Source organism: Orcinus orca, chromosome X (assembly GCF_937001465.1).
Source record: "Orcinus orca chromosome X, mOrcOrc1.1, whole genome shotgun sequence".
NCBI classification, from domain to species: Eukaryota; Metazoa; Chordata; class Mammalia; order Artiodactyla; family Delphinidae; genus Orcinus; species Orcinus orca.
The window spans coordinates 65,252,803-65,278,886 of NC_064580.1; the positions used below are offsets into that span (position 1 = coordinate 65,252,803).

General features: G+C 36.1%; 1 protein-coding gene and 1 pseudogene across 2 annotated transcripts; both read right to left on the reverse strand.

Moving 5' to 3' along the window:
- Positions 1 to 21,493: 21,493 nt before the first annotated feature.
- On the reverse strand, positions 21,494 to 24,813 carry LOC101284135 (tropomyosin alpha-4 chain-like; annotated as a pseudogene). The gene is made up of 2 exons (XR_183627.4): positions 24,317 to 24,813; positions 21,494 to 23,127 (listed from the first exon to the last, which is right to left on the reverse strand). The product of XR_183627.4 is annotated as a tropomyosin alpha-4 chain-like (transcript).
- On the reverse strand, positions 22,665 to 24,328 carry LOC101283880 (regulator of microtubule dynamics protein 1-like). The gene is given in 2 exon segments (XM_049705150.1): positions 22,665 to 23,893; positions 23,896 to 24,328. Coding segments are annotated over 2 exon segments (816 nt in total). The 5' UTR covers positions 24,044 to 24,328; the 3' UTR covers positions 22,665 to 23,225.
- Positions 24,814 to 26,084: the final 1,271 nt, after the last annotated feature.

Consider the following 26,084-nt stretch of genomic DNA (forward strand, 5'->3'; position numbering starts at 1 on the left):
TAAATCTGATAAAACATGTAATATATCTGTTTATTATTTTAAAATGATAAACCTATTATATGACAGAAATAATATAACATTTTAGTGAATAATATATTTTACAACAAATTAGTGAGAAAGGTGGCACTGTTTTACAGTTTTGCAAATTTCTTTAATGTCTGGCTTAACAGAAGATAACTATATTCTCATATCTGCTCTGTATTCAATCTACTGTGATATGTTGTTTTAAAGAAAATTTGGCCTTACTCAGATATATAGTTGGAAAGCGGGGAGTATTTTAACAGCTTTTTCAGATAACTGTGGATATTCTTTTTTGATTCTACAACAAAACTTGACAAGTGGTGGCTTCTTAAAGTTGGCACAGTGTAGAATCTGAAACCATATCGATGAATTTTTTAGACTCAGTTACACTGATATCCATTGGTCTATCTTACCCTTTGAATGTATCTTTTACCTATGCATGATTTTGTAACATCACTCATATGGAAAATACCAGTGCACTGAATTATGCAGATATTCCAAATGTTGATGCCTTCCATTCAAAAACATCCAGAATATCACATATGTTAATATCACCACATATCTCTTCAGAAAAGTCACTAAGTACTGGGAAGCTGTCAGGCTTACAGTGGTGGATACAAGTTTTTTAAATTCTAATTTTTTTCCTAAAAACTCAAATTTTACCATTGGTAATAAATATGGTTCATTTCTTTCCTTGCTCACTTCATTAATTTTTGAGAAAACATCTGTCAAATACTCAAATCTGAAGAGCCATAGTTCTATAAGTCCCTCTTTCAAGTGAAAGTGGTGTTCCATGAAAAAAAGTGGCTAATTTGGCTCTCAACTCAAACAAATGTACAAGTGCTTTTCTTTGAGACAACCATCATGCTTCAATATACAGTGGATGTGCTTTGTGTATACTTGCCATTTCATCCTATAGAATATTTTTAAAAATTGTGCTCAAGGGTTGAGTTAATAAACTAACTTTTATGACTTTATTAAGGATATTCTTAAATGAAACTAGCACATTTATTTAAGTACATGATGGTGAAGAATACAATGACTAGGTATAGTTTGGTGCCACTGTCTTGATTCATGCTAAGGGACTGGCAGTTTTACCTACTAATGCTGTTGCACCATCAGTGCAAATGTCAACATGGTTGTTTCAGGATAAACCATGAGATTCAAAAAAGTTATTCAGCACTTTGCATATTATCAATACTTGTATGTGGTTCCATGCATTTTCATCAATTTCAGCGCATTTATTTATTTATTTAATTTTGCAGTATGCGGGCCTCTCACTGTTGTGGCCTCTCCCGTTGCGGAGCACAGGCTCCGGACGTGCAGGCTCAGCAGCCATGGTGCACGGGCCCAGCCGCTCCGTGGCATGTGGGATCTTCCCAGACCAGGGCATGAACCCATATCCCCTGTATCGGCAGGCAGACTCTCAACCACTGCGCCACCAGGGAAGCCCTCAGCCACATTTAGATTCAGCCATTTGTAGGGCAGAAGTATAATTCTGAGGATGAAATAATAAGTCACTTTTCATATTTGCAGCTAAATATTTAATTAGATGAGTTACTGTATCATTGTAAAGTGTCTGTACCACTATTTCTTTTACTAACTTTTCATTTAGTAGGCATTCATTAAGCAATGTCAACTGTACAAGGCTTAGTCTCTTAGTTACTGTGTGTGCTTTTCTAGCCAATTCATGATAATTTACCCATAAATTGCTTTGGTGGCTTTATTTTGTTTTAAAGCTGTAACAAGCAATTTTTGGATTTAAAGAGCTTATCCATCTATGTTTAAAATATTGAATTCTGTTTTCCATAATCATTGAGTAATTGAACTCAAAATGTTGTTGCAATTTAACTGGTACCATAATACTACCTGAAAATGTTCTGTCACACGAGACACAATAGGGTAAATTACTAACATCTATAAAGCCGAGAGAAATAGTTTTCACCATATTTAATTTACAGTTTTGCCTAGTTTCTTTGGAGTATAGTCTTCCCTTCCTTGAGTCAAAAAATTCTGTAACTCTATTGTGATGTCAGCTTCAAGCTAAAAATGATTTTCAGCATCTCTAGAAATGGTTGGAGCAGTTATGTGTTGAGAAAGTTATTTTCCTAGTCTGCCTTTTATAAGCCAATGATCTAACTCTAAGAATAAGAAAAATATAAATATGACTTTATAGTAGTATAAATATTATTAAATTGTATAATAAGGTTTAGGTAAAATGTAAAAATTTAGAAGTTTTTGAAAATTAAAAAAAATTTTAACTGCAAAACAAGAAAAATAAAGTGTACTTACTTCTTGTGTTTCCACATAGGCATTAGGGAAATTCTAGAATTTAAAAATCACTATTTGGTGGATAATAAGGAGATTACAGAGATTACTGAAGGTATAGCCATAGATAGCCAGTAAAAAAACAGTATAAGTATTGAGAACAAACTGAGTTATTTGTATGTAAATGAACATAGCCATGTTTGTACCCTAAAACTACTACCTTAGAAAATTCTAGAAAACACAAGAACATACACATTAACTGTCAGAACAATGATGTCATTGTATATCATGTAGCCTCTGGAAAACACTATACTTACAAGAGAATGAAAATGAAAAAGGCAAATAATGAGACTCTGAAGAATCTTAGGAACCCCCAGACCACATTCTGAGAATCTCTGATCTAGATTTTCCACTTCCCAATATGACATGGAGCCACTCAATTAATCAATTTCTATATGTTTTCTTACTGGCAAGATGAAAGAAAATTAGACTGGGCAACCTTCTGAAATTGCTTATAATTCTCAGATAGGAAGATGAATGATTAGCAGAATTATTATTCTTCAGCCTCCCCAGGTTTACACTTATTTCCCATTAGATCATGCTTATGATTCACTTGAAATTTGGTGATATGACTTCCCCAGTTAAAAGTAAAGTATTGAGAACAGAGCAGTCAGAGAAAAGCTAGCCTGTACATCTTCTCCCCAAGCAACAGAGTTTCCAATACTTCCCTCCTTTTCCCCTGACAAATCAGTTTCTGGAACAGGAAAATAATTATAGAAAAATGTCCTTAAGTGTCATGAACAATTAAAATTTCTACTACTGCCCCTTGGTAATCAAAAATAAAATAACTATAGAAGTTACACAAAGAAAAAGAGAAAAGAATCAAAACCTATCAATACAAAAACAACAAAAACAACAAAACCCAAAGGAAGGCAGCAAAGAGAAAAAGAGGGATAAAAGACCTACAAGACAAACAGAAAACTTTTAACAAAATGATAATAATAAATCATTTCCTATCAATAATGACTTTAAATATAAATTGACTAAAGTCCCCAATAAAAAGATACAAAGTGGCTGAATGGATAGAAAACCAAGATGTTATCTACAAGGAACTCACTTTAGATTTAAGAACACACATAGGCTGAAAGTAAAGAGAAGGAAAACAATATTCTTAGCAAATGGTAACCAAAAAAGAGCAGGAGCATCTATAATTGCATCAGACAAAGTAGATTTTAAGTCAAAAACTCTCTCTAGAAACAAGGATCAATACATAATGATAAAAGGGTCAATTCAAAAGGAAAAAATTACAAAGTTACATATAAATGCACCCAACATCAGAGCACCTAAGTATATAAGGCAAACATTGACAGAACTGAAAGGAGAAATTGACAGCAATGCAATTATAATTGGAGATTTCAATAACCCACTTTCAATAATGAATAAAATAGCCAGACAGAAAATAAATAGTTGACCTAAACAACACTAGAGACCAAATGAACCTAACAGACATATACAGAACTTTCCACCCAACAGCAGAAGAATACACATTCTTTTCAAGTGCACATGGAACATCTCCAGGATAGATCACATGTTATGTCACAAAACAAGTCTTAATAAATTTAAGAATATTGTGATCATACCTAGTATCTTTTCCAACCACAATGGAATGAAACTAGAAATTAATAACAGCAAGAAATGGAAAAATTCATGAATATTTGGAAACTAAATAACATACTGTTGAACAACCACTGGGTCAAGTAGGAAATAAAAGGTTAAAAAAGATCTTGAGACAAACAAAAATGAAAATACAGCATACCAAAATGTATGGGATGCAGCAAAAGCACTACAAAGAGGGAACTTTGTGGTGATAAATGCCTACATTAAAAAAGAAGAAAGATATCAAATAAGCAACCTAACTTTACACCTCAAGGAACCAGAAAAAGCAGAAATAAATCAAAGTTGAGATGGAAGGAAATAAAGATCAGAGCAGAATAAGTCAAATAGAGAATGGAAAACAATAGAAAAATATCAATAAGTTGAGTTGATTTTTTAAAAGATTTATTTATTTTATTTATTATTTTTGGCTGTATTTGGTCTTAGTTGTGGCATGCAGGGTCTTCATTGAGGCAATGTGGGATCTTTTTGTTGTGGCGCACAGGCTCTTCATTGTGGTGCGCAGTCTTCTCTCTAGTTGTGGTGTGCGGGTTTTCTCTTCCCTAGTTGTGGCACGCAGGCTCCAGAGCACATGGGCTCTGTAGTTTGTGGCACACAGGCTCTGTAGTTGAGGCACACGAGCTTAGTAGTTGTGGCACGTGGGCTTAGTTGCCCTGCAGCATGTGGGATCTTAGTTCCCTGACCACGGATCGAACCCACATCCCCTGCATTGTAAGGCGGATTCTCTACCACTGGACCACCAGGAAAGTCCCAAGAGTTGATTTTTTTGAAAGAATAAACAAAATCAACAAACCCTTAGCTAGACTAAGAAAAAACAGAGAAGGCTCAAATAAACAAAATCAGACATGAAAGAGGAGGCATTACCATAGATATCTCAGGAATAAAAAGGATCATAAGGTACTATTATGAACAACAAATTGGATAACCTAGAAGAAATGGACAAACTTCTAGAAATATACAAATTACCAAGACTGAATCAAGAAGAAATAGAAAGCATAAACTGAGCAATAATAAATAAGGAGATTGAAGCAGTAATCAAAAACCTCTGAACAAAGAGAAATCCAGGACCAGATGGCTTCACAGCTGAATTCTAACAAACATTCAGAGAAGAATTAATACCAATTCTTCTTAAACTATTCCAAAAAATAGTAAAGGGAATACTTCCAAACTCATTATATAAGGCCAGCATCACCCTGATACCAGAGCCAGAAAAAGACACCACGAGAAAACTACAAGCCAATATTTCTGATGATCATAGATGCAAAATTCTCAATAAAATACCAACAAACTAAATTCAACAATGCACCAAAAAGATTGTACATCATGGGGACTTCCCTGGTGGTCCAGTGGCTCAGATTCGTGCTCCCAATGCAGAGGGCCCAGGTTTGATCCCTGGTCAACTAAGAACTGGCTCAGCCAATACATACATACATACATAAATATTTTTTAAGAAAAAGATTATACATCATGACCAAGTGGGATTTAACCCTGAGATGTAAGGTTGGTTTAACATATGCAAATCAATCGATGTGATACACCACATTAACAGAATCAAAGCTAAAAGCTACATGATCATCTCAATAGATACAGAAAAAGCATTTGACAAAGTTCAACATTCATTCATGATAAAAGCTCACAACAAAATATGTACGGAAGGAACTAACCTCAATACAATAAAGGCCATTTATGAAAACCCCACAGGTAACATCATAATCAATGGGGAAAACAGAACACGAAGATGCCCACTCTCTCCATTTCTATTCAACATAGTACTGGAAGTACTAGCAAGAGCAAGCAGACAAGAAAAAGAAATAAAAGGCATCAAAATTGGAAAAGAAGAAGGAAAATTACCTGTTTGCAGATGACATAATCCTATATGTAGAAAAACCCTAAAGACTCCATTAAAAACTCTTAAAACTAAGAAACCAATTCAGTAAAGTTGCAGGATACAAAGTCAAAATATAAAAATCATTTGGGTTTCTTTACCCCAACAGTGATCTTTCTTAAAAGGAAATGAAGAAAATCCCATCTACAATAACATCAAAAAGAATAAAATACTTAGGAATAAATTTAACCAAGGAGGTGAAGGATCTGTACACTGGAAACAAAAACACTTGTGACAAAACTGAAGAAGGCACAAATAAATGTAAAGGTATCCCGTTTTCAGGCACTGGAAGAATTAATATTGTTAAAATGTCCACACCACCCAAAGAAATCTACAGATTCAATGTAATCCCTAACAATATTCTAATAGCATTTTTCACAGAAATAGAACAATCCTAAAATTTGTATGGGTCCACAGAAGACCTCAAATAGCCAAAGCAATTGAGAAAGAAGAATAAAGCTGGAGGCTTTTCCTGATTTCAAATTATATTACAAATCTATAATAATCAAAATAGTATGTTACTGGCATAGAAACAGACACATAAACCAATGGAACAGAATAGAGAGCCCAGAAATAAACACAAGCATATATGATCCAATTTTCAACAAGGATGCTAAGAGTACACCATGGGGAAAAACAGTCCCTTTAATAAATAGTGCTGGGAAAACTGGATAGCCACATGCAAAAGAATGAAATTGAACCCATATCTTACACTATAATAAATGCAAAATGGATTAAATACTTAAATGTAAGACCTGAAATCATAAAACTCTTAAAGGATAACATAAGGAAAAATCTCTTTCACATTGGTATTGGCAATCATTTTTTGGATATGACACCAAAAGCTTAGGCAACAAAAGCAAAAATAAGCAAGTGGGATTACATCAAACTAATAAGCTTCTGCACAGCAAAGGAAACAATCAACAAAATGAAAAAGCAACCTACATATTAGGAGAAAGTGTTTGCAAGCCCATATATTTGATAAGAGGTTAATATCCAAAATATACAACGAACTCATATAACTCAATAGTTAAAACACACATACACACACAAAACAAACAAACCCAAAGAACCTGATTTTAAAAAGGGAAAAGGACCTAAAAAGTCACTTTTCCAAAGACATACAAATGGCCAACAGATATATGAAAAGGTGCTCAACATCACTAATGATCAGGAAAATGTGAATCAAAACCACAATGAGATATCACCTCATGCTTTTTAGGATGGCTAAAAAGGGAACCCTTGTACACTGTTGGTGGGAATGTAAATTGGTGCAGACACTATGGAAAACAGTGTGGAGTTTCCTCATAAAATCAAAAATAGAACTACCATAGGATCCAGCAATTCCTCTTCTGAACATACATCCAAAGGAAAGGAAATCAGTACCTCAAAGAGATATCTGTACTCCCAGTGTTCACTGCAGCATTATTCCTAATAGCCAAGTTATGGAAACGTAAATGTATGTCAATTGATGAATGGATAAAGAAATTGTGAAGTATATATATGTGTGTGTGTGTGTGTGTGTGTGTATACACACACACACACACACAAACACAAACACAGAGTATTATGCAGTCTTAAAAAAAAAGATCCTGCCACTTGCAACATGATAGATGGATCTGGAAGACATTATAATTGAAATAAGCCAGACACAGAAAGAAAAATACTGTATCATCTCACTTATACGTAGAACATAAAAGAAGAAAGTAGAACAGTAGTTACCAGGGGTGGGGAGGTAGGGGAAATGTGTAGATGTTGGCTACAGGGTACGAAGTTGCAGTTATGTAGGATAAATATACTGTAGATATCTAATTACAGGATGGTGACTATAGTTAATAGTACCATATTGGAAATTCCAGTATACTGGAAATTTGCCTTGGGAGTAGATTTCAGGTGCTCTCACCGCACATACACACACAAAAGTGACTATGTGAGGAGATGGATATGTTAATTAGCTTGACTATAGTCATCGTTTCACGATGTATATACATATATCAAAACAACATGTTGTACACCTTAAATGCATAAAATTTTTATTAACATCATTATAAAATTTTCTATTACTAATAGCAGTGCATTATAACTAACAAAGACAATATCTAGTGTGTAAACACTAGCAAAAGCAGTCTTTCTTTAAAGTCAAAGAACCTTTCTTCTGGCAGGAATAAAAAAGAAAACCTGGAGTTCAAGCATTCCTACACACAGACATTCATATAAGTGAGTTAGCAGGATGTCTTTTGTTACAAGCTGTTTTTTTGTGCCATTTATAAAAAATGAACAAAGTTCTTTCTGATGAATGATAGTATACTTCTAATATCCTAAGGAGAGGTTTGCCTTCAGAAGAAGCAATGATATTTCCTCTCCCAGGAATAGATGTTCCTTCACTCAAAAACAAAAACAACAACAACAAAACTTATTTGTTAAGCTTTAATGGACTTTATCATATATTTTCAAAATTACATTTTTAATATTGAAAGTAAATTCAAGAAGTCAACTCATAAAATTCTTTGCTGTAGAGTTAAATTTCCTAAAGTACTTAATTAGATAAGACAGATGTCAGTCCAATTCTTTAAAATCTCTAGGTACAGAGATTCTACTACCTCCTTTGAAACATCATTCTAGAGTTTAATCTTATTACTAGTTTATATGAGTGAAAACTCCCATTACATACAAAAAATAACAAAGTCTCAAAGTGTGATTAATTGAATGACACTGTTGCAAGAAACTGTAATTTTGAGTACTGATTTTATTTCCTGCTCTCTTCTTACTTTTAATGGAACTCATCCTTATGCTTTCACATTTACCATTCATTGATATTTGGACACAATCACACTGCCACACGTTGACCTTTATGAGCCTGGTTCCTTTTCTTTGAATAAGAAACTATATGGTCAGTAAGCTTTTTTCCTTTTCTTTTTTTTTTTTTACAAGTACATTACTGCTTTATGGGTAAGCATTATTGTCACTTCCTTTGATTAATAGGTCTTACTATACTTTGTTGATATATTGGGATCTGCATTGCTCTTCTTCAGGTTTCTTGTGTTAGTCTAATGGCTTTTCTCTCTCTTTTTTAAATTGGGGTATAGTTGTTTTACAGTGTTGTGTTATTTTCTACTGTACAGTGATGTGGAGTTCCCTGTGCTATACAGCAGGTTCTTATTAGTTGTCTATTTTATACATATTAGTGTATATATGTCAATCCCAATCTCCAAATTCATCCCACCCACCCTTTCCCCACTTGGTGTCCATACATTTGTTCTCTACATCTGTGTCTCTATTTCTGCCTTGCAAACCAGTTCATCTGTACCATTTTTCTAGCTTCCACAAATATGTGTTAATATATGATATTTGTTTTTCTCTTTCTGACTTACTTCACTCTGTATGACAGTCTCCAGGTCCATCCACATCTCTACAAATGACCCAATTTCATTCCTTTTTATGGCTGAGTAATATTCCATTGTATATATGTACCACATCTTCTTTATCCATTCGTCTGTTGATGGACATTTAGGTTGCTTCTATCTAATGGCTTTTTATTTATTTTTTATGGCTGCATTGGGTCTTCGTTGCTGCACGTGGGCTTTCTCTAGTTGTGGCGAGTGGGGGCTACTCTTTGTTGCAGTGTGTGGGCTTCTCATTGTGGTGGCTTTTCTTGTTGCGGAGCACAGGCTCTACGTGCGCAAGCTTCAGTAGTTGTGGTGCATGGGCTCAGTAGTTGTGGCTCGTGTGCTCTAGATTGCAGGCTCAGTATTTGTGGTGCACGGGCTTAGTTGCTCCGTGGCATGTGGGATCTTCCTGGACCAGGGATCGAACCCATGTCCCCTACACTGGCAGGCAGATTCTTAACAGTTGTGCCACCAGGGAAGTCCCTAATGGCTTTTAAATAGAAATAAGTTAATTGTTTCTAATCAGTGGTGAGCTGTGCATCCAGTTTTTCCAAAGGACAAAATTCTCTTGAAAGTAAATACATTGCTGCCAATCTACAAATAAGGCATAGATAGAAAGGAAAAGAATGGGGATGTAATCTTTGAGGATCTATTCCATATCAGTTTTAGTACTTCAGGATGTAATTTGTGTAGTGTTCAAAAATATTTATTGAATGAAATAATTGATTATATATGTATATCAGTTATTCCTGACTCAGGAAGTTAATGAAAGCAAATATAGTGTACTTTTCTATTAAATTCTTTCATAATTTAATTTTGCTTCTTTAGCTCCTGATTAGCAAATGAGTGCTCAGAAGTCTCACCCTGACTCTTAGAAACAAAACCCATGGGCTTGGTTAGCAAACCCATATTCAAACCTGAACATAGAAGTGGCCAATTAGGATTAACTAGGCTAATTGACAAATATAAATCTTATTATAAATTTCGAATCTTCCACAAATATGTAGTATGATGAATCCTTGTAATTCTTAGATTTAACTAACTAAGAGTGAATCTTAGATTTAAACTAACATCTGGAAAGCCTGGGTATTTGTTTTGTTTTGTTTTTAGCTTTACTGTCTTAGGACAGCAAAACTGTATAGACTAGTGACTGGATTAAAGAATTAAATGTAATAAAACACAAGACATTAAATTGCCCATTTTAATTGACGGTCTCTTACTGTAGTCATTATGCACCCTAATTAGCTTTGTAGTATGATGCTCTCTGAATGGACTGAAAATAGAACCCCCCAGTGGTTTCTGCTCATACCTTGACTCCATCCTTGGAAATTATCACCCATTAGGCCTAGGTTCTTCAATCTGTATACAGGGTTGAAGGAGTAGAGAACCACTCCTGACTCCAACATAACTGAAGATCCATTAGTTAGCTGAGATGTGGAGCAGACCCTAGCTCTGCTTGTTGTCAGTTGGCTGACACTAGGCTTGTTGCTCAATGACTTGAGACCTCCAATTCATCATAGTTCTGGAGGCTTGACATCCAAAACCAAGGTGTTATCAGGGTCAGGGTCCTTCCAAAACCTTCTTGCCTCTTCCAGTTTCTGGTAGGCCCAGGCATTCCTTGTCTTGAGGATGCCATTACCCCAATCTTTGACTCTGTCATCACTTGGTTGTGTTCTCCTTGTGTCTGTCCTTGCATTTTCACATTTTTCTGTCATGGTATTTATTCAGTGAGTGATATTACTATGAAATCTTTCACACGAACCCTATTTACCAGGGCCTGAAAACATTTTATTGTTAATCAGGAAGAGTTCATTGAAATTCTCTACCATACTTGTGTTAGAGCTGGTCGTGTTAATCATCCATCTTAGAACATTAACTATAATTTCAAATATTAAATTAGAATGGCTACACAAATGGATGCAGAGACCACACAAACAAGCTGTATTGAGCTAGAGGTTAAATGATACATTAATAGATTTCACGTGATCTTAAAATATGAAGAGGAGTGTTAATACCTCTGAGACCTTACAGAGGGCACAACCATTTGAAATTACTATGAAGGCTTCACTTGATTATATTACTCTTCATTTTTCCTAAACACAGATAGAAATGGCAGGACCTCAGGGAAAGCAAAATCCTGAACTGAAATATTATTTTTGAAAAGGACACACAGCAGCAAGTCTAGAAAGCTGTTTTCTTTTCTTCATTCTATTTTGTGTGCTCTGCTTAAGAAAGCCTTAACACCAGAGTTTTAATCAGGAGGGGAAGTCAGCTGGGAGAACAACTGGCTCAACCAAGGGTTCACTTAATTAATTCCTAATTATTCCATAGCTGAAAATTTGATTCTCAGATTATCAACGCCTAAACTTTCCTCTTCATTTGTATTTTAGAACTTTGGTCATCTTGCCATTCCCCCATTATCAGTGGGCTAAAGTGAGATAAAAGAAAGGGTAAGTAACCGATTTTCATATGTTAAAGAATCTGGTTGGTGGATAGGAAATTGAAATGGGACTTAACAATTTTTTATGAATTTCATGTATTTCTGAGAATTCCTGACCACCATGAAGTTAGCTAATAGTTCATTGTTTCAGTGCCAGTTATTTATTGTGGTATAAATGAGGGATAGGTGTTGCATTAAAAGAAAAATAAGCAGAAGGAGGGAACATGAATAGCCAGAAAACCTACAAACTAAATTAAGGGAGCCAAACATGGGAAAAATCAGAAATTTTCAGGACTGTAGAGTATTTAGATACTCCCTTTACAGGAAGTTTGCTGAATCCTGGACTAAACCATCTGAGATTTCTTCCAATTCTGATAATCTATACAACTATGAAATTATTAATAATGAAATTATTAACTTATAATTGCATCCTATTTATAAACTTACAGCATCTAATTTATGCAGTGGCTTTTCTTTATAGAAAATCTGGCATCTAATATTACTAGTGGAAGAAGGGTTTGTTCTTCATGTTTCATGACTACAGTTAAAGGCAGCATCTATAGAGGATTTTTGTTATTGTTTTTTCTTTTTATATAATCATTAAAAATGTTTCAAAAAAAATGTTTCAAGTAAGGTGAATGAACCTTTGGAAATAGCAGTTTAAGACTTCTATACCAGAAGAAAAACTGTTTGAGGATACTGATTTCTTACTTCAATGGCATCACTTAGAATACAGAAGTAAAATACTAGCAACAACATACTACAGTGTCAGCATATGTACAAAACACATCTTGTATTATGAATCACAAAATACAGGCTATAGTCAATACACTTATCCTGTATCCATTAGCAGTAACTTCCCATCCCCCCACAACACAATCCTATCTCTAGGCAACTACTAATCTACCTTCTATCTCTATAGATTTGCATGTTCTAGAATGGAAGCATCCATATGTAACATGGATTTGTTCCTTGTTCTTTTTTATTGTCAAATATTCCATGGTATGGATAGAAAAGATTTTATTTACCATTCATCAGTTGATGTACATTTGAGTTGTTTATATTTTTTTGGTTATTAGAAATGACATTACTATGAATGCTCATGTATGAGTTTTTGTGTGGACATATGTTTTCACTTCTCGGGCATTATATCTAGCAGTGGAACTTCTGGGTCATATAGTATCTCTATGTTTAAGCTTTTGAGGAACTGTCAGACTGTTTTCCATAGTAGCCGCATCATTTTACATTCCTACCAGCAATGTATGAGGGTTCCAACGTCTCCACATCCTTTCCAACATTATTATTTTCTGTCTTTTTGATTATAGTCAGTGTGAAGTTGTATCTCTGTGGTTTTGAAATGAATTTCCCTAATGGCTACCTTTTCATGTGCTTATTGGACATTTGTATATTTTCTTTGGAAAATTTCTATTCAGATCTTCAGCCCATTTTTTAATTGGGTTATTAGATTTTTTAATTATCGAGTTGTAATTATATTTATATATTCTTTCTATATTCTGGATAGTCTCTTATCAGATATATGATTTGTAAATAGTTTGTCCCATTCTAAGTGTCTTTTATCTTTTTCGATGGCATCATTTGAAGTACAAAAGTTGTTGCACTGTTGATTTGATGATGTTCAATTTATCTATTTTCTCTTATGCTGCTTGTGCTGTTGATGTCTCATCTAAGAAACCATTGCCTAACGAAAGATCATGAAGATTTACTATGTTTTCTTCTAAGAGTTTTATAGTTTTAGCTCTTACATTTAGGTTTATGATCTACTTTGACTTAATTTTTATATATGGTGTAAAGGAGTTTACCTTCATTGTTTTGCATGTGGATATCCAGTTGTCAAAACACCATTTGTTGAAGAGAATGTTCATTCCCCATTGAATCATCTTGGCACCCTTTGTCAGAAATCAATTGGCCATAAATATAATGGTTTATTTCTGGACTCTCAATTCTACTCCACTGATTTATATTTCTATTCTTATATCAGTACTGTACACATCTTGATTACTGTAGCTTTGGGGTAAGTTTTACAGTTTGAAGTTGAGAGTCCTCCAACTTTGTTTTTATTGCCTATTTGCCCTGGCTAGAACCTCCAGTACAATAATGAATAGAAGTGGTAAGACCAAACATTCTTGTCTCATTCCTGATGTTAGGAGGACAGCATTCAGTCTTTCACTATTAAGTATGATGTTAACTGTGAGTTTTTCATAGATGGCCTTTATCAGGTTGAGGAAGTTTCCTTGTATGCCTAGTTTATTAAGCATTTTTATCATGAAAGGGTGTTGGATTTTGTCAAATGCTTTTTCTACATCTAATGAAATGATCATATGGGTTTTGTCCTTTATTCTATTACAATAGTGTATTACATTGATTTTTGGATGTTTTATTAATCTTGTATTCCTGGGATAACTCCCACTTGGCTATGCTCTACAATCCTTTTAAAAAGTTGCTGGATTGTTTACTAGTATTTTGTTGAAGACTTCTGTTATCTATACACATAAGGGATATTGTTCTGCAGTTTTCATGTGATGTCTTTTACTTTGGTATCAGGATGATACAGGTCTCACAGAATGACTTCGGAAGAATTCCCTCCTCTTCTATTTTTTTTGGAAATGTTTGTGAGGTATTGGTATTAATCCTTCTTTAAATCTCTGGTAGAATTCACTGATGAAGCAATCTAGGCCTGGGCTTTTCTTTTTGGGTAGTTTTGGATTAGTAATTTAATTTCTTTACTTCTTATAGACCTATTCGGCTTGGCTATTTCTTCTTAAGTCAGTTTTGGTAGGTTGTATCGTTCTAAGAATTTGCCCATTTCCCCTAGGTTATCTGCTTTGTTGGCACACAATTGTTCATAGTCTTTTACAGTCTTTTTTATTTCTGTAAGATCAGTAATGATATCCTCTTTCATTCTTTTACTAATTTGAGTCTTCACTATTTTGTTACTGGTGAGGCTAGTTAAGAGTTAAAAATGTTGATCTTTCCAGAGAACCAACTTGTGATTTTGTTAATTTTCCCTATTAACTTTATATTCTCTATTTCACTAATTTATGCCCTAATCTTTGTTATTTCTTTTCTTCTGCCTGCTTTGGGTTCAGTTTTGTCTTCTTTTTCTAGATTAAGGCAGAAGTTTATGTTATTGTTTTGAGATGTTCCTTCTTTTTAAATATAGATATTTACAGCTATAAACTGCTCTCCAATGACAATTTTACCTTCATCCCGTATGTTTTTGTTGTGCTTCCATTTTCATTCATCTCAAAGTATTTTCTAATTTCCCTTGTAAGTTTTGACCCATATTTAAAGTGTATAATTTCCTTCTGAAGTCCCCAAGTTTTTCTCCTTTATTACTGATTTCTAATATATTGTGGTCAGACAACATTCTTTGTATGATTTCAATCTTTTAAAACTTATTGAAGCTTGTTTTATGGCCCAGCATATGGTCTATGAAGAATGTTACAGTACACTTGAGCAAATTGTGTATTTCTGTTCTATTCCCTTGTTGATCTTCTGCCTAATTGTTCTATCCATTATTAAGTGGGGCCTTGAAATCTCACACTATCATTGTTGAATTATCTATCCCTTTAATTCTGTCAAGTTTTTGTTTCATCTATTTTGATAGGTTCTTAGGTGCATGTATGTTTTAAATTGTTATATCTTCCTGACAGATTGAATCTTTAATCATTGTGAAATGTCCCTTTTTATCTTTAGTAGCATTTATTTGTTTTAAGGTGAATTTCATCTGATATTAGTATAGTTACTCCAACAATTTTATGGTTGGTGCTTGCATGGTATATATATATATATATATATATTTTGTTCTATCCTTTTACTTTCAACTTATTTGTATCTTTGACTATGGAGTGCTTTTCCCATAGACAGCATATCTGTTGAATCAAGTTGGATCTTGATTTTTTAAATTCAATCTGCAATCTCTGCCTTTTGATTTAATTAATTCATATTTAATGTTGTTATTGATATGGCTGGGTACACGTCTTCCATTTTAACTTTCTTCTATATGCCTCATGTCTTTTTTTCTGTTCCTCAGTTATCTTCTTTTGTATTAAGTGGATATGTTTTAGTGTAGTATTTTGATCCCTTTAATATTTTAAGTGTATTTTTAAGAGTTATTTTCCTGGTGGTAGTTCTAGGGCTTACAATATACATTCTAACTTACCAGAATTTACTTCATTTACACTGATTAATTCCAGTGAAATATAGAAACTTTACTTCTATATAGCTCCTTTCCATACCAACCTTTTTGTACTATTATTATATATATTACATCTATATATGTTACAAACTAAATATATAGCTATAATTATTACTTTATATGATCTTATATCTTTTAAGACAGCTAAGAGGAGTGCAGGTATATATTCATAGTTTGTCATATTGACCATATTATATATCATTTCTGGCTCTCTTCATTTGTTCTTGTAGATTCTCGGTATCATCTGCTATCATTTCCTTACTCCAAGACAGCTTTGTTTCCACCCCCAACAGAAGAACGATACACATATTATTTCATGTGGTTGCTTTCTAAGTCAAAAGAAGTTTTTAAGTCTCTTAAGAAAGGAAAAACATGCACCTATACTCTCTTTTGTAAGTACCTATATGAGTGTCTTTATTGGTGCTTTGTTTTTTCATGTGGATTTGAATTACTGCCTGGTGTCACTTGCTTTTTGCCTGAATACTTCCCTTTGTTTCTTGTAATATAGGTCTACTAGCAATGGACTTTCTTTTTATTTATCTGGTAGCATCTTTATTCCACCTTTATTTTTGAATGATAGTTTTGAATATAATATTCTTGGTTGATAATTTTTTACTTTCAGCAATTTGAACATGTAATCCTTCTGTCTTCTGGCTTTCACTGTTTCTAATGAAACTTAACCTGTTAATCATGTTGGAGTTTCCTTGTATGTGATGTCATTTTTTTCTTGCTGCTCTTACGAGTTTTCTCATCTTTAGCTTTCAACATTAGACTATCATGTGTCTGAGTGTGGGATCTCTGCATTAATCCTACTTGGTGTTTGTTGGGCTTCTTTGATGTGTAGATTAATGTTTTCCATCAAATTTAGACATTTCCATCCATATCTTTAATATTGCTTTTCTGCTCCTTTCCTCTCCTCTGGTACTCCCATTATGCATATTCCCATTGGTATGCTTCATGGTGTTCCACATTTCTTTGAAGTTATTTTTCTTCATTACTTTTTCTCTTTGGTCTTCAGATTGCATAATCTCTATTGATTTATCTTCAAGTTCACTGATTCTTCAGTCAGCTCAACTATACTACTGAGCTCCTCTAGTAAATTTCTCATTTATTGTATTTCTCAACTTCAGAATTTCCATTTGGTTCTTTTTATTTTTTTAATTCTATTTCTTTATTGACAAATCTTTTTCTGCTACATCCATCATCTGGGGCCTTTCTAAGGCAATGTTTATTGCCTGCTCCCCCCAATCCCTGTGCATCTGGGTAACTTTGTTTCTTTGCATGTTTTATAAATGTTATAAACTGGACATTTTATGTAGTATCTTATATCATCTCTGGATAATGATCCTCTTCCTCTGGGGGATTCTTACTTGCTTGGTTGTTTATTTCCCCTGCAGTATGCAGTCTGATATCACCTTTCTCTATCTTTTAGTTTAGCTACCTAAGGGTTGCCCCTGGCTTGGCATAAAGCAATTACTGGTCAGTAAGATTTTTACCCTTTACCACTGGATATGCGTGTGCTTGGAGGATGCTATCATAGTTCAGAAAGTTTACTTTTGACCCATGTTCAGCCAGGGACTAGTATAGCTTGGAGGTACCTTCTCTGTTCTGAGAGGGCACAGCCTTGGACATACAGTCTTCCAGATTGCCAGGAATGAATGTGATTTTATTTTTAAGCCTGTGTTCCTAGGGTCAGAGCAACATTTTGTTCAGTCAGTATTTGGTCAAGTTCCTTGTGCCAATCAAGCTTTTGCCATGTGTTGATGGGTCTGCATGTATTGGGAAATGCTTTTGAGTCTGTCCCACGTTCTTCTCTGATTGTCCTGAGTGGGTGCAGCCCAGCACATGCACAGTCTTCTCAATCCCGAGTTGACTGTACTCGCAGGAGGACTCCTCTGGGCTCCCTCTGGTTTCTATTAAACTTCTGGCTCCTCTGCTGCTTTGCTTGCAACATCTCCAAATTGCTCTCCACCAAGATCTCCATTGTTTTTAACAATTCCTTTAGGGATGGAGTTCTCCATGCTCTGTTTCAATGAAGTCAGTGTTCTGAGGCAGACCTGTGGAACTTTATGTCCTGAGTGCCTCTCCCTTTGGAAAAAACCTCTGCATCACTGAACCAGAGCTAGAGGCAGGGGGGCCCAGAGTGAAACCACCACTCTGAGTGGGCACCAGGGCATGGTAGCAGTCCCTGGTACTCTTGGTTTTTCTCTGAGTGAAACCTCTAACCTTTGAGTTAGCTGAGGTGGAAAAAATCAGGGCCCCAGTATACTCAGCTTGTGCATGGAGTAGTGCTTCCACCCTAAGAGTGGGGCTGGCTGGTGGAAGGGATCTCCAGTACTCTTGGTTGTGCCTACTTGGAATGGTTTTTACAACACAGTGTTGGGGAGATGGGAAATGCAGGCAGCTACCTTGCCAGGGTGAAACTGTAGCCCCAGAGGAGTTGGGGAGAGAGGGAGCCCTACCTTTCCCTAACATCTTCACCACACCTGAAGAGAATAGAGCACTAAGGGTAGAGCTTCTGTAACAAAGACATGGTGAGGTGGAGAGTATGTGGGTAATTCCTCAAATGCCACAGACTCCTGCTGTCCTTACAGAGACTTAATCTCTCAAATGAATGTTTCTCCATTTGCTTTATGCCATTTGAACAATTTCTAGATACTTGAAATGATTGTTTTTTTTTAAAATAACTTTTACCAGTTAAGTTGTTGTTTTGTTAGAGGGTCTACTGAACCCCTTACTTTACCATTCTGGATGTCTCACCTGTCTCTCTCTCTCTATATATGTTTAACATCTTTATTGGAATATAATTGCTTTATAGTGGTGTGTTAGCTTCTGCTGTATAACAAAGTGAATCAGCTATATATATACGTATATCCCCATATCTCCTCACTCTTGCATCTCCCTCCTACCCTCCCTATCCCACCCCTCTAGGTGGTCACAAAGCACTGAGTTGATCTCTGTGCTATGCAGCTGCTTCCCACTAGCTATCTATTTTACATTTGGTAGTATATGTAAGTCCATGCCACTCTCTCACTTCGTCCCAGCTTGCCCTTCCCCCTCCCTGTGTCCTCAAGTCCATTTTCTACATCTGTGTCCTGCCCCTAGGTTCTTCACAACCATTTTTTTTTTAAGATTCCGTATATATGTGTTAGCATACAGTATGTTTTTCTCTTTCTGACTTACTTCGCTCTGTATGACAGACTCTAGGTCCATCCACCTCACTACAAATAACTCAATTTCGGTTCTTTCCATGGCCGAGTAATATTCCATTGTGTATATGTGCCACATCTTCTTTATCCATTCATCTGTCGACGGACACTTACGTTGCTTCCATGTCCTGGCTATTGTAAATAGAGCTGCAATGAACATTGTGGTACATGACTCTTTTTGAGGTATGGTTTTCTCCAGGTATATGCCCAGTAGTGGGATTGCTGGGTCATATGGTAGTTCTATTGTCAGTTTTTGAAGGAACCTCCATACTGTTCTCCATAGTGGCTGTATCAATTTACATTCCCACCAACAGTGCAAGAGGGTTCCCTTTTCTCCACACTCTCTCCAGTATTTATTGTTTGTAGATTTTTTTGATGTGTCAATATATTTTTGAACATAACTTCTGAGTGGAAATGTCGTTCAGCAAAAAGAGAAATGGATTGGGTGTCAGGACCCAAAATTTTCATCCCAACTTGGCTAACAGTAAGCTCAGTGACTTCTCCTGAAGTACAGTTTCCTCATTTGTAGAATTGAAGAAATTGTATTAGAGGACCTCTACATTCCTTCCAACTCTAAAATCCAATGACTTTATGAAACAGAAATGGAACAGGAAGTCACCAGTGAAAAATATTCTACTGTAGCTGTGTGAGAACAGGAAGTATGTAAACAATCCACTGCCTTTTTTTTAACCCAAAATGTTCCAACCTATTTCTAATTAGAGCATGTACTTCATTTCCAACTCTACCTAGCTAATCAAGATACTAGTTTAATGTGTGGTTTGCAGTCAAGACATTTTTCCACCTTAAAGGTTTCCATCCTAATCATCAGAACTGAGAAACTGGGGGCAACAAAAAGTTGCCTTTCACTGATTGGTCATTAAAACTATGACATCTTAATGCTAAGTGAAAGCACTACAATTTGCTACCATTTTACCCATATTATGAGCAGTGCAAACAATTACTTCCTCTGAGACAATTTCAAACTTTCACCTTTTGCATAAGGCTGTAAGGCCATACTCCCAGAGTGTCTATTAAATTATCTGTACTTATTTGGAGTGTGTGAATGGCAAAATACTAATTCTCCCTATGCATTGCAGAAGAGTTGCTTCAATGGGAAACCCATTCCTAGTCACAAAGTCATATTATTTATTTAGTACTGATTATCTGCACAGATTGTTGTAACAATAAATCTGGTAAAGAACCTCCCTCAGAGTCATTTTGTCTTAACTAATCAGTTTTAACCAGCTTATTTGACTTTATATTGTCATTTATTATACAATTTACATTCAAAATCTATATACTCAATGCAGGGAGAGAAGGGACCTTTCTATAATTTAAGAAAGCTGCCATTGCAAACGTATTTAAATGCTTTCAACTACTAATCCACAACAGAATATCCTATGATAAACCTACAAGGTAAGAGAATTATGAATATACATTGGCAAAAGTTGCTACTCCCTGAGACATCCAGCAATAAGGAAGGATAGGAGCAAGATGGCAGTGTGCACAAAGTGATCTAGAAATAAGGAAACATAATCTTTAAATATCTTGCCTTTAAAAGCAAAACATATTTTTAAACTAGCCATCTTCACAAACTGAGCTTTGTCAGCGTCTAAGGGAAAAGGCAAAATATTTAACTAAAGGTATAGAAAAGGTGCAAATCCTTGCACAGGAGAAGTAAATGCGTATTTTGAGTTTATCCAAATGTTAAGGCCTCTTTCTGATTCTCATAAGTGACCCTCAGACTTGAGCTGTTCAAAAATTTCCAAATGAGCCCATCTGCTCACCAAGATATTTCTATGTTAAAAACCTGCAGGAAGGCATGTGGCCCAGTTTTCACGATCCCAAATTACCTTGGTTTCAATTTAATTTTTGTAAACTGGGATTCCCTTAGGAAGAAAGTAAAATTTTCAATCTTAAAAATAAAGGGATATTAAGAAACAAAACCCTATCCCTTGCTCCATTTTCAGAGGCCATATTCCAAAATTGTAGCTTATCTATCCCAAGACATTAAGAAAACATTATGTTGCAACACTGATTTAGAAATTTGTACTTTTGTGTATGTAATACTGTAATGTAAAATTAGTACATTATAATAAATGTCCCTTTTCTTGGCATTTCCTCTGAATGAATCATTTTAGGAAGCTTTTGTCTATTATGTCACTGTATAGAACCACCTTTCAAAGATGGAGTTAAGAGAAAAATATATGACTTAGTTGTGGCCCCTACAATAACTGAGTTTTTCAGGTAATTTTTTATTAGTTGAAAATACTGGTTAATGACCACAATGACCCAATGGTGTAGAGACCACCAGAGACCACCTCCAATCATATGAAAACAGCTTCAAATTTCTTAGTGGGGAAATTTCTCCACCCTAAAAACATTCCTATCTTTTTTTTTTAGTTTATGTAAAAATTTATTTGACCAAAATGTAGAAAAGTGATACTATTACATATGATACAGTTGCAAGAATCTAAATGAAAAGTGTGGGTTTTATTCAATTACACAATTTGCTAGTGTATCTCCTGGGTAGTGTGATGCTTAATAAATAGGAGTGAGGGGCAGAGGATTTGGATAAACTAGAAGCAGGGTGATTTTTAGTCAGAATTGTAAACTTGAGTTGGCCCCCACACTGCTGGGGAATGTGGAATATTCCAGCTCTGAGATGTTAACTGAGAAAGCAGAAATCTAACAAAGTCAAACTGTGCAGCCCTGTCTACAAAATACTCCATATCCAGTTTAATCAGGAGTTTCCTGGTCTTTTATTAACTTGGTCCTGAAGAAGGAATTAAAATTCCAGATAAGTAAACCTCCAATTTGCCAGTCCCTGGAGGATAGAGGAGATGAAGTTAGGCCAATTACTTTTTCATCCTTACTTTGCTGTCACAGAGGGCTATTCTGTCCAATATTTGTTTACAGAAAGTCTTACTCAACTATTGATGGCTAGCAGTCTTTTTGATATGGCTTCTCTGAATAGGACTGAATTCTACAACATTCATTCCTGCTGAGTGGATGGCCTCATATCAGAGCAGATAAGCATGGGTCATTATTGGAATAAGACATCTTGGAATAAGACATCAGCTCCTCAGAGAACAACTTTAGAGTGAAAGAAGCATAGAGAAGAGCATATCAAGGATCTATCTAGAAAACATTTGGGTAATTATTATGACTCTTTTCCAAGCATTCTCATGCTGACTGCTCAGAGGATGTTTGTTCTGCATGGTGGAGTGTGGAAAAGAGCCAGGATGACTAGGTTAACCTCTGTGTGGTTTATGACTTCCCATAGTAACCCCACCCCCCTTTTTTGCTCTGGATGGAAAATCCCCACCCATTTTAATGTGATGGTTCCTGGCCTCCTATAATGTGACCAACGGTGGATATTCTTCAACCTTTTAAACTGACCCATGACTAGACATCAGAATCTGTGTTTTAAAAGTGTGGGGTTGTCTATTCTCCCAGGAGCCAAATGCCCTCAGTCTTGAGAGTATGCTAAATATGAAATACCCTGCCTACCTCAGGAATAAATGCAATTTAAGGATAAAAATAGAGCTGAAAAACCTGATGCTATTTGAAAAAAGGAAGGAACAGATTTAACTGGTGCTCAAAGCTTCTCTGATACAAAATATTTGGTCATGTATTCATAATTTGCTTGACATTTCCAGCAAAGCAAAGAGACAATAACAAAAGAAACTTCTTACAAGAGAAGAGAAAGACACGGAGCTCTGGAGTTTTTGTTGGAACAAAACTCTTCTGTTTTGGTTCTATACAGTTTAGTTCATTTAGTGTCTGATCCAGTGTCTGATGTAAGCCCACGTTCTCTTCTTTGGCCTGGGCAAGTTTTTCTTCCAGCTCATCAATTGTCTTTTCCAGTTTTGCAACTGTTCTCTCTGCAAATTCGGCACGGGTCTCAGCCTCTTTCAGTTTGTCAGATAGAAGTTTAATTTCTTCTTCATGTTCATACTCCTTTTCAGATGCAGCCTCTGGCAACTTCAAGTTGTTAGTGACATTGAGTTCTTCTTCCAGGTTACCACATTTTATTTATTTATTTAAATGGTTAATGTATTTATTATCTTTATAATTTGATGAAAAGGCACTGCTTCTTAGATATTTCATTGAAAAATTCTCAGTTCTTGTCACTGAAACCTGTAAGCAACTGAGCAGCTTCTGTCTGTATCTGTTTATCCTCCTCTGTGTGCGCTGGATAGTCCTTGGCGTTTGTTAGCCAGAAAGCAGCAAGCTGTTTGTTGTGTAGCTTCAAATATGTCTTTCCTAGAAGCAGCAAGTTTTTGCTGTAGAAGTTTGGATCCACTTGCTCTGCCCTGTGAAAGTAGCCTAAGGCCTCCTCATAGGTGGAACTAGGAGGAGTTTCAAACAGCATTTTAGCAATTCTTCTTTGATACCAAAGCATTTCAGCAAATGTGTAACACCAAATACCCATAAGGTGAATTGAGGTAGCATCTTTAGGGTTGAGTTCAACTGCTTTCTCAAAATGCTCCTTGATCATGTAGGCATTTGCAATTTTAGCCTTGATTCCTTCATAATCTCCAACATTGCTAATACAGATTGCATACCACTTATGAGCTGCAAAACTTGATTCATTTTTTTCTAGTGCCCTTTTTGCATACTCTAGGGCTTCATAGACCAAGAGCTTTTTCTCCTTTTCTGAGGTTCCACTGAGTTGAGCTATAACACGTGATGCCCATGCCAAACGCCAGAGTAACTCTGCATCTTCACTTTCCTTGTACTGGGATAGCAACTGGTAAAGTTTTTCTGTTTCTCCACTTTCATATAGTCTGCTTGTTCAAGGATTTCTTCAACTCTGAAGACTTTGGCTGTAGCATGAACCACAGCGGCCTGGGAAATGACTTGATAAGCTTCAAAACCCAAATAAGACAAGGCAGAGAATAAAAGACTTCTTTTGAAAGCTCCTGGGTTTCCCATCACCTCAGCGCCATGGAGTCACCAAAGAACGCACTGCTCGCAGCTTCCAGCAGCACCCGTCGGAAGCTGAGGTCCCAGGGCAGTGCTATGTCCCAAAGGAAGGAGGCGCCAGAGTCGCAAGGCTAGTGCCATGATCTGCAGCTCGCAGGCCTGACCCCTCACCCCTTTGGCTGCTAAGAAGCAGGGCGGAGTGAAAGGCGCCCCAGTCTTTCCACAGAGAGCAGTGTCTGCCGGCTTCCGGCCCTGCTCTTCTTCCTCTCCACAGCTTCAGATCACCACATTTTAGTTCAGACACCTTGGCACGCTCCTCCACCCTCTCCAGCTCACCCTCCAGGATGACCAACTTACGAGTTACCTCCTCGTATTTGTGGTCAGCCCCCTCAGCAATGTCCTTGGTCTCTTTGAGCTGCATCTCCTGAACCTCCATCTTCTCCTCATCTTCGTTGCCCAGTTTTCTATCACCTTCATTCCTCTTTTGCTCTCATTTGCAGCCTTTTCTGCCTCCTCCAGTTTGCGCAGGGCTGTGGCCAGTCGTTCCTGAGCCCTGCCCAACTCCTCTTCAATGAGCTGGATGTGTCAACTGAGAGCTGCCACATCACCTTCAGCTTTCTCTCACCACTCACGCTCGCCATCCAGCTCCCACACTGTAGGCCCTGTGCGCGGTGCTCCGCCTCGTCCACCTGCTGCTGCAGGGCCTGGTTCTTGTGTTTCACTGCCTCCAGGGAGTTGAGGCCAGCCATGGCGTGGAGGTGCATGCAGCGGGCAGTGGGCAGTGGTGGGCGCTCGTCTCGGCTCCAGCGAGAGCTGCAGAAGCTGCGCCCCAGCCCTCAACCCTTTGCCTACACCAGGTCCTATCCTTTGACTATACGTTTCCCATATCACAAAATCACTTACTTTGAATACCACTATTCATTCAAAATGAATATTACTAATGATTACTTCAATCTTACCTGTTTGATTATGCAACTAAGCTAAATATTTTCCATCAGCAACATTGGAAATGTATAGAAGGAATTAACAGAAGCAAAATTTCTATCTAACCACATTTCTAGTAATGCAGCTGGGTTATTCAAAGGACTTTTTGTTGTTGTTGTTCCTCAGAAAAGCAATCACGTCTATGGCTTCAGAGTAAGAATGTCCAAAACCCCCCATTTTGAAGCTGATTACGCATCTCAGCGTTAACTCCAATTCCAAAAGCAAGATCCTGCACCACTTACTGTGCTTTCAAAGACTAACCATAAAATACTGGCTTCAAGATACTTATCAAATCACCTTTATATAACAGCAGACCCAATAAGTTTAGATAAGTTTAGATATCTACCTACTAGTGACAATACAAATCAGAAAAAAAATTAATCTCACCCATACCAAATTATCACTTAAAAGACAATAAAACCATAGACAAATAAATACTTTAAGAACTTTCTGAGAAATAAAGCCTCATTATATAGTTATGTGGCTGTTCATGATACACAAGTTTTTCAAGCTGAACGATTACTATCAACAAATTAAAGCAAATTCAAGTTGGAAAGGGAGAGGAGCTTTCTAAGTGAATATATACCAACATTTTATTAATTATTTCTTGATTATCTTGTTTGGGCTCCTCCTTGTTATTTCAAGCTTAAAGGAACTCATTAAACTACTGAAAAAGGAAGGGAAGACCTAGTAATAAAGTAATTCTGAAGTGTCAACACAGATTAGAGTCCTGATCATCTAAATATATGTGAAATCCTCTCCTATTTGCCTAAAAGTCATTAATAATTTTTAAGTAGATGTTGCTTTATACACATGTACACACATGCATGCGTGCATACATCCCATTTGGTTGTTTCTTTGTATAACTTCAGATAGCAAAAGCAGTGCATTTAAGATGGAAATAGAAAAGGCAATTAACTTCCTAAGCTTTTTAGATCACTCCCAGTATGGTAACTCTCAAATTACATCAGGGTTTATGAGTCTTTAAAAAGAAATGTATAAATTTTGGTCCAAAACAAAAGCAACACCTCATTTGGTGGAAAAATAAAATTCCCACCACTAGATG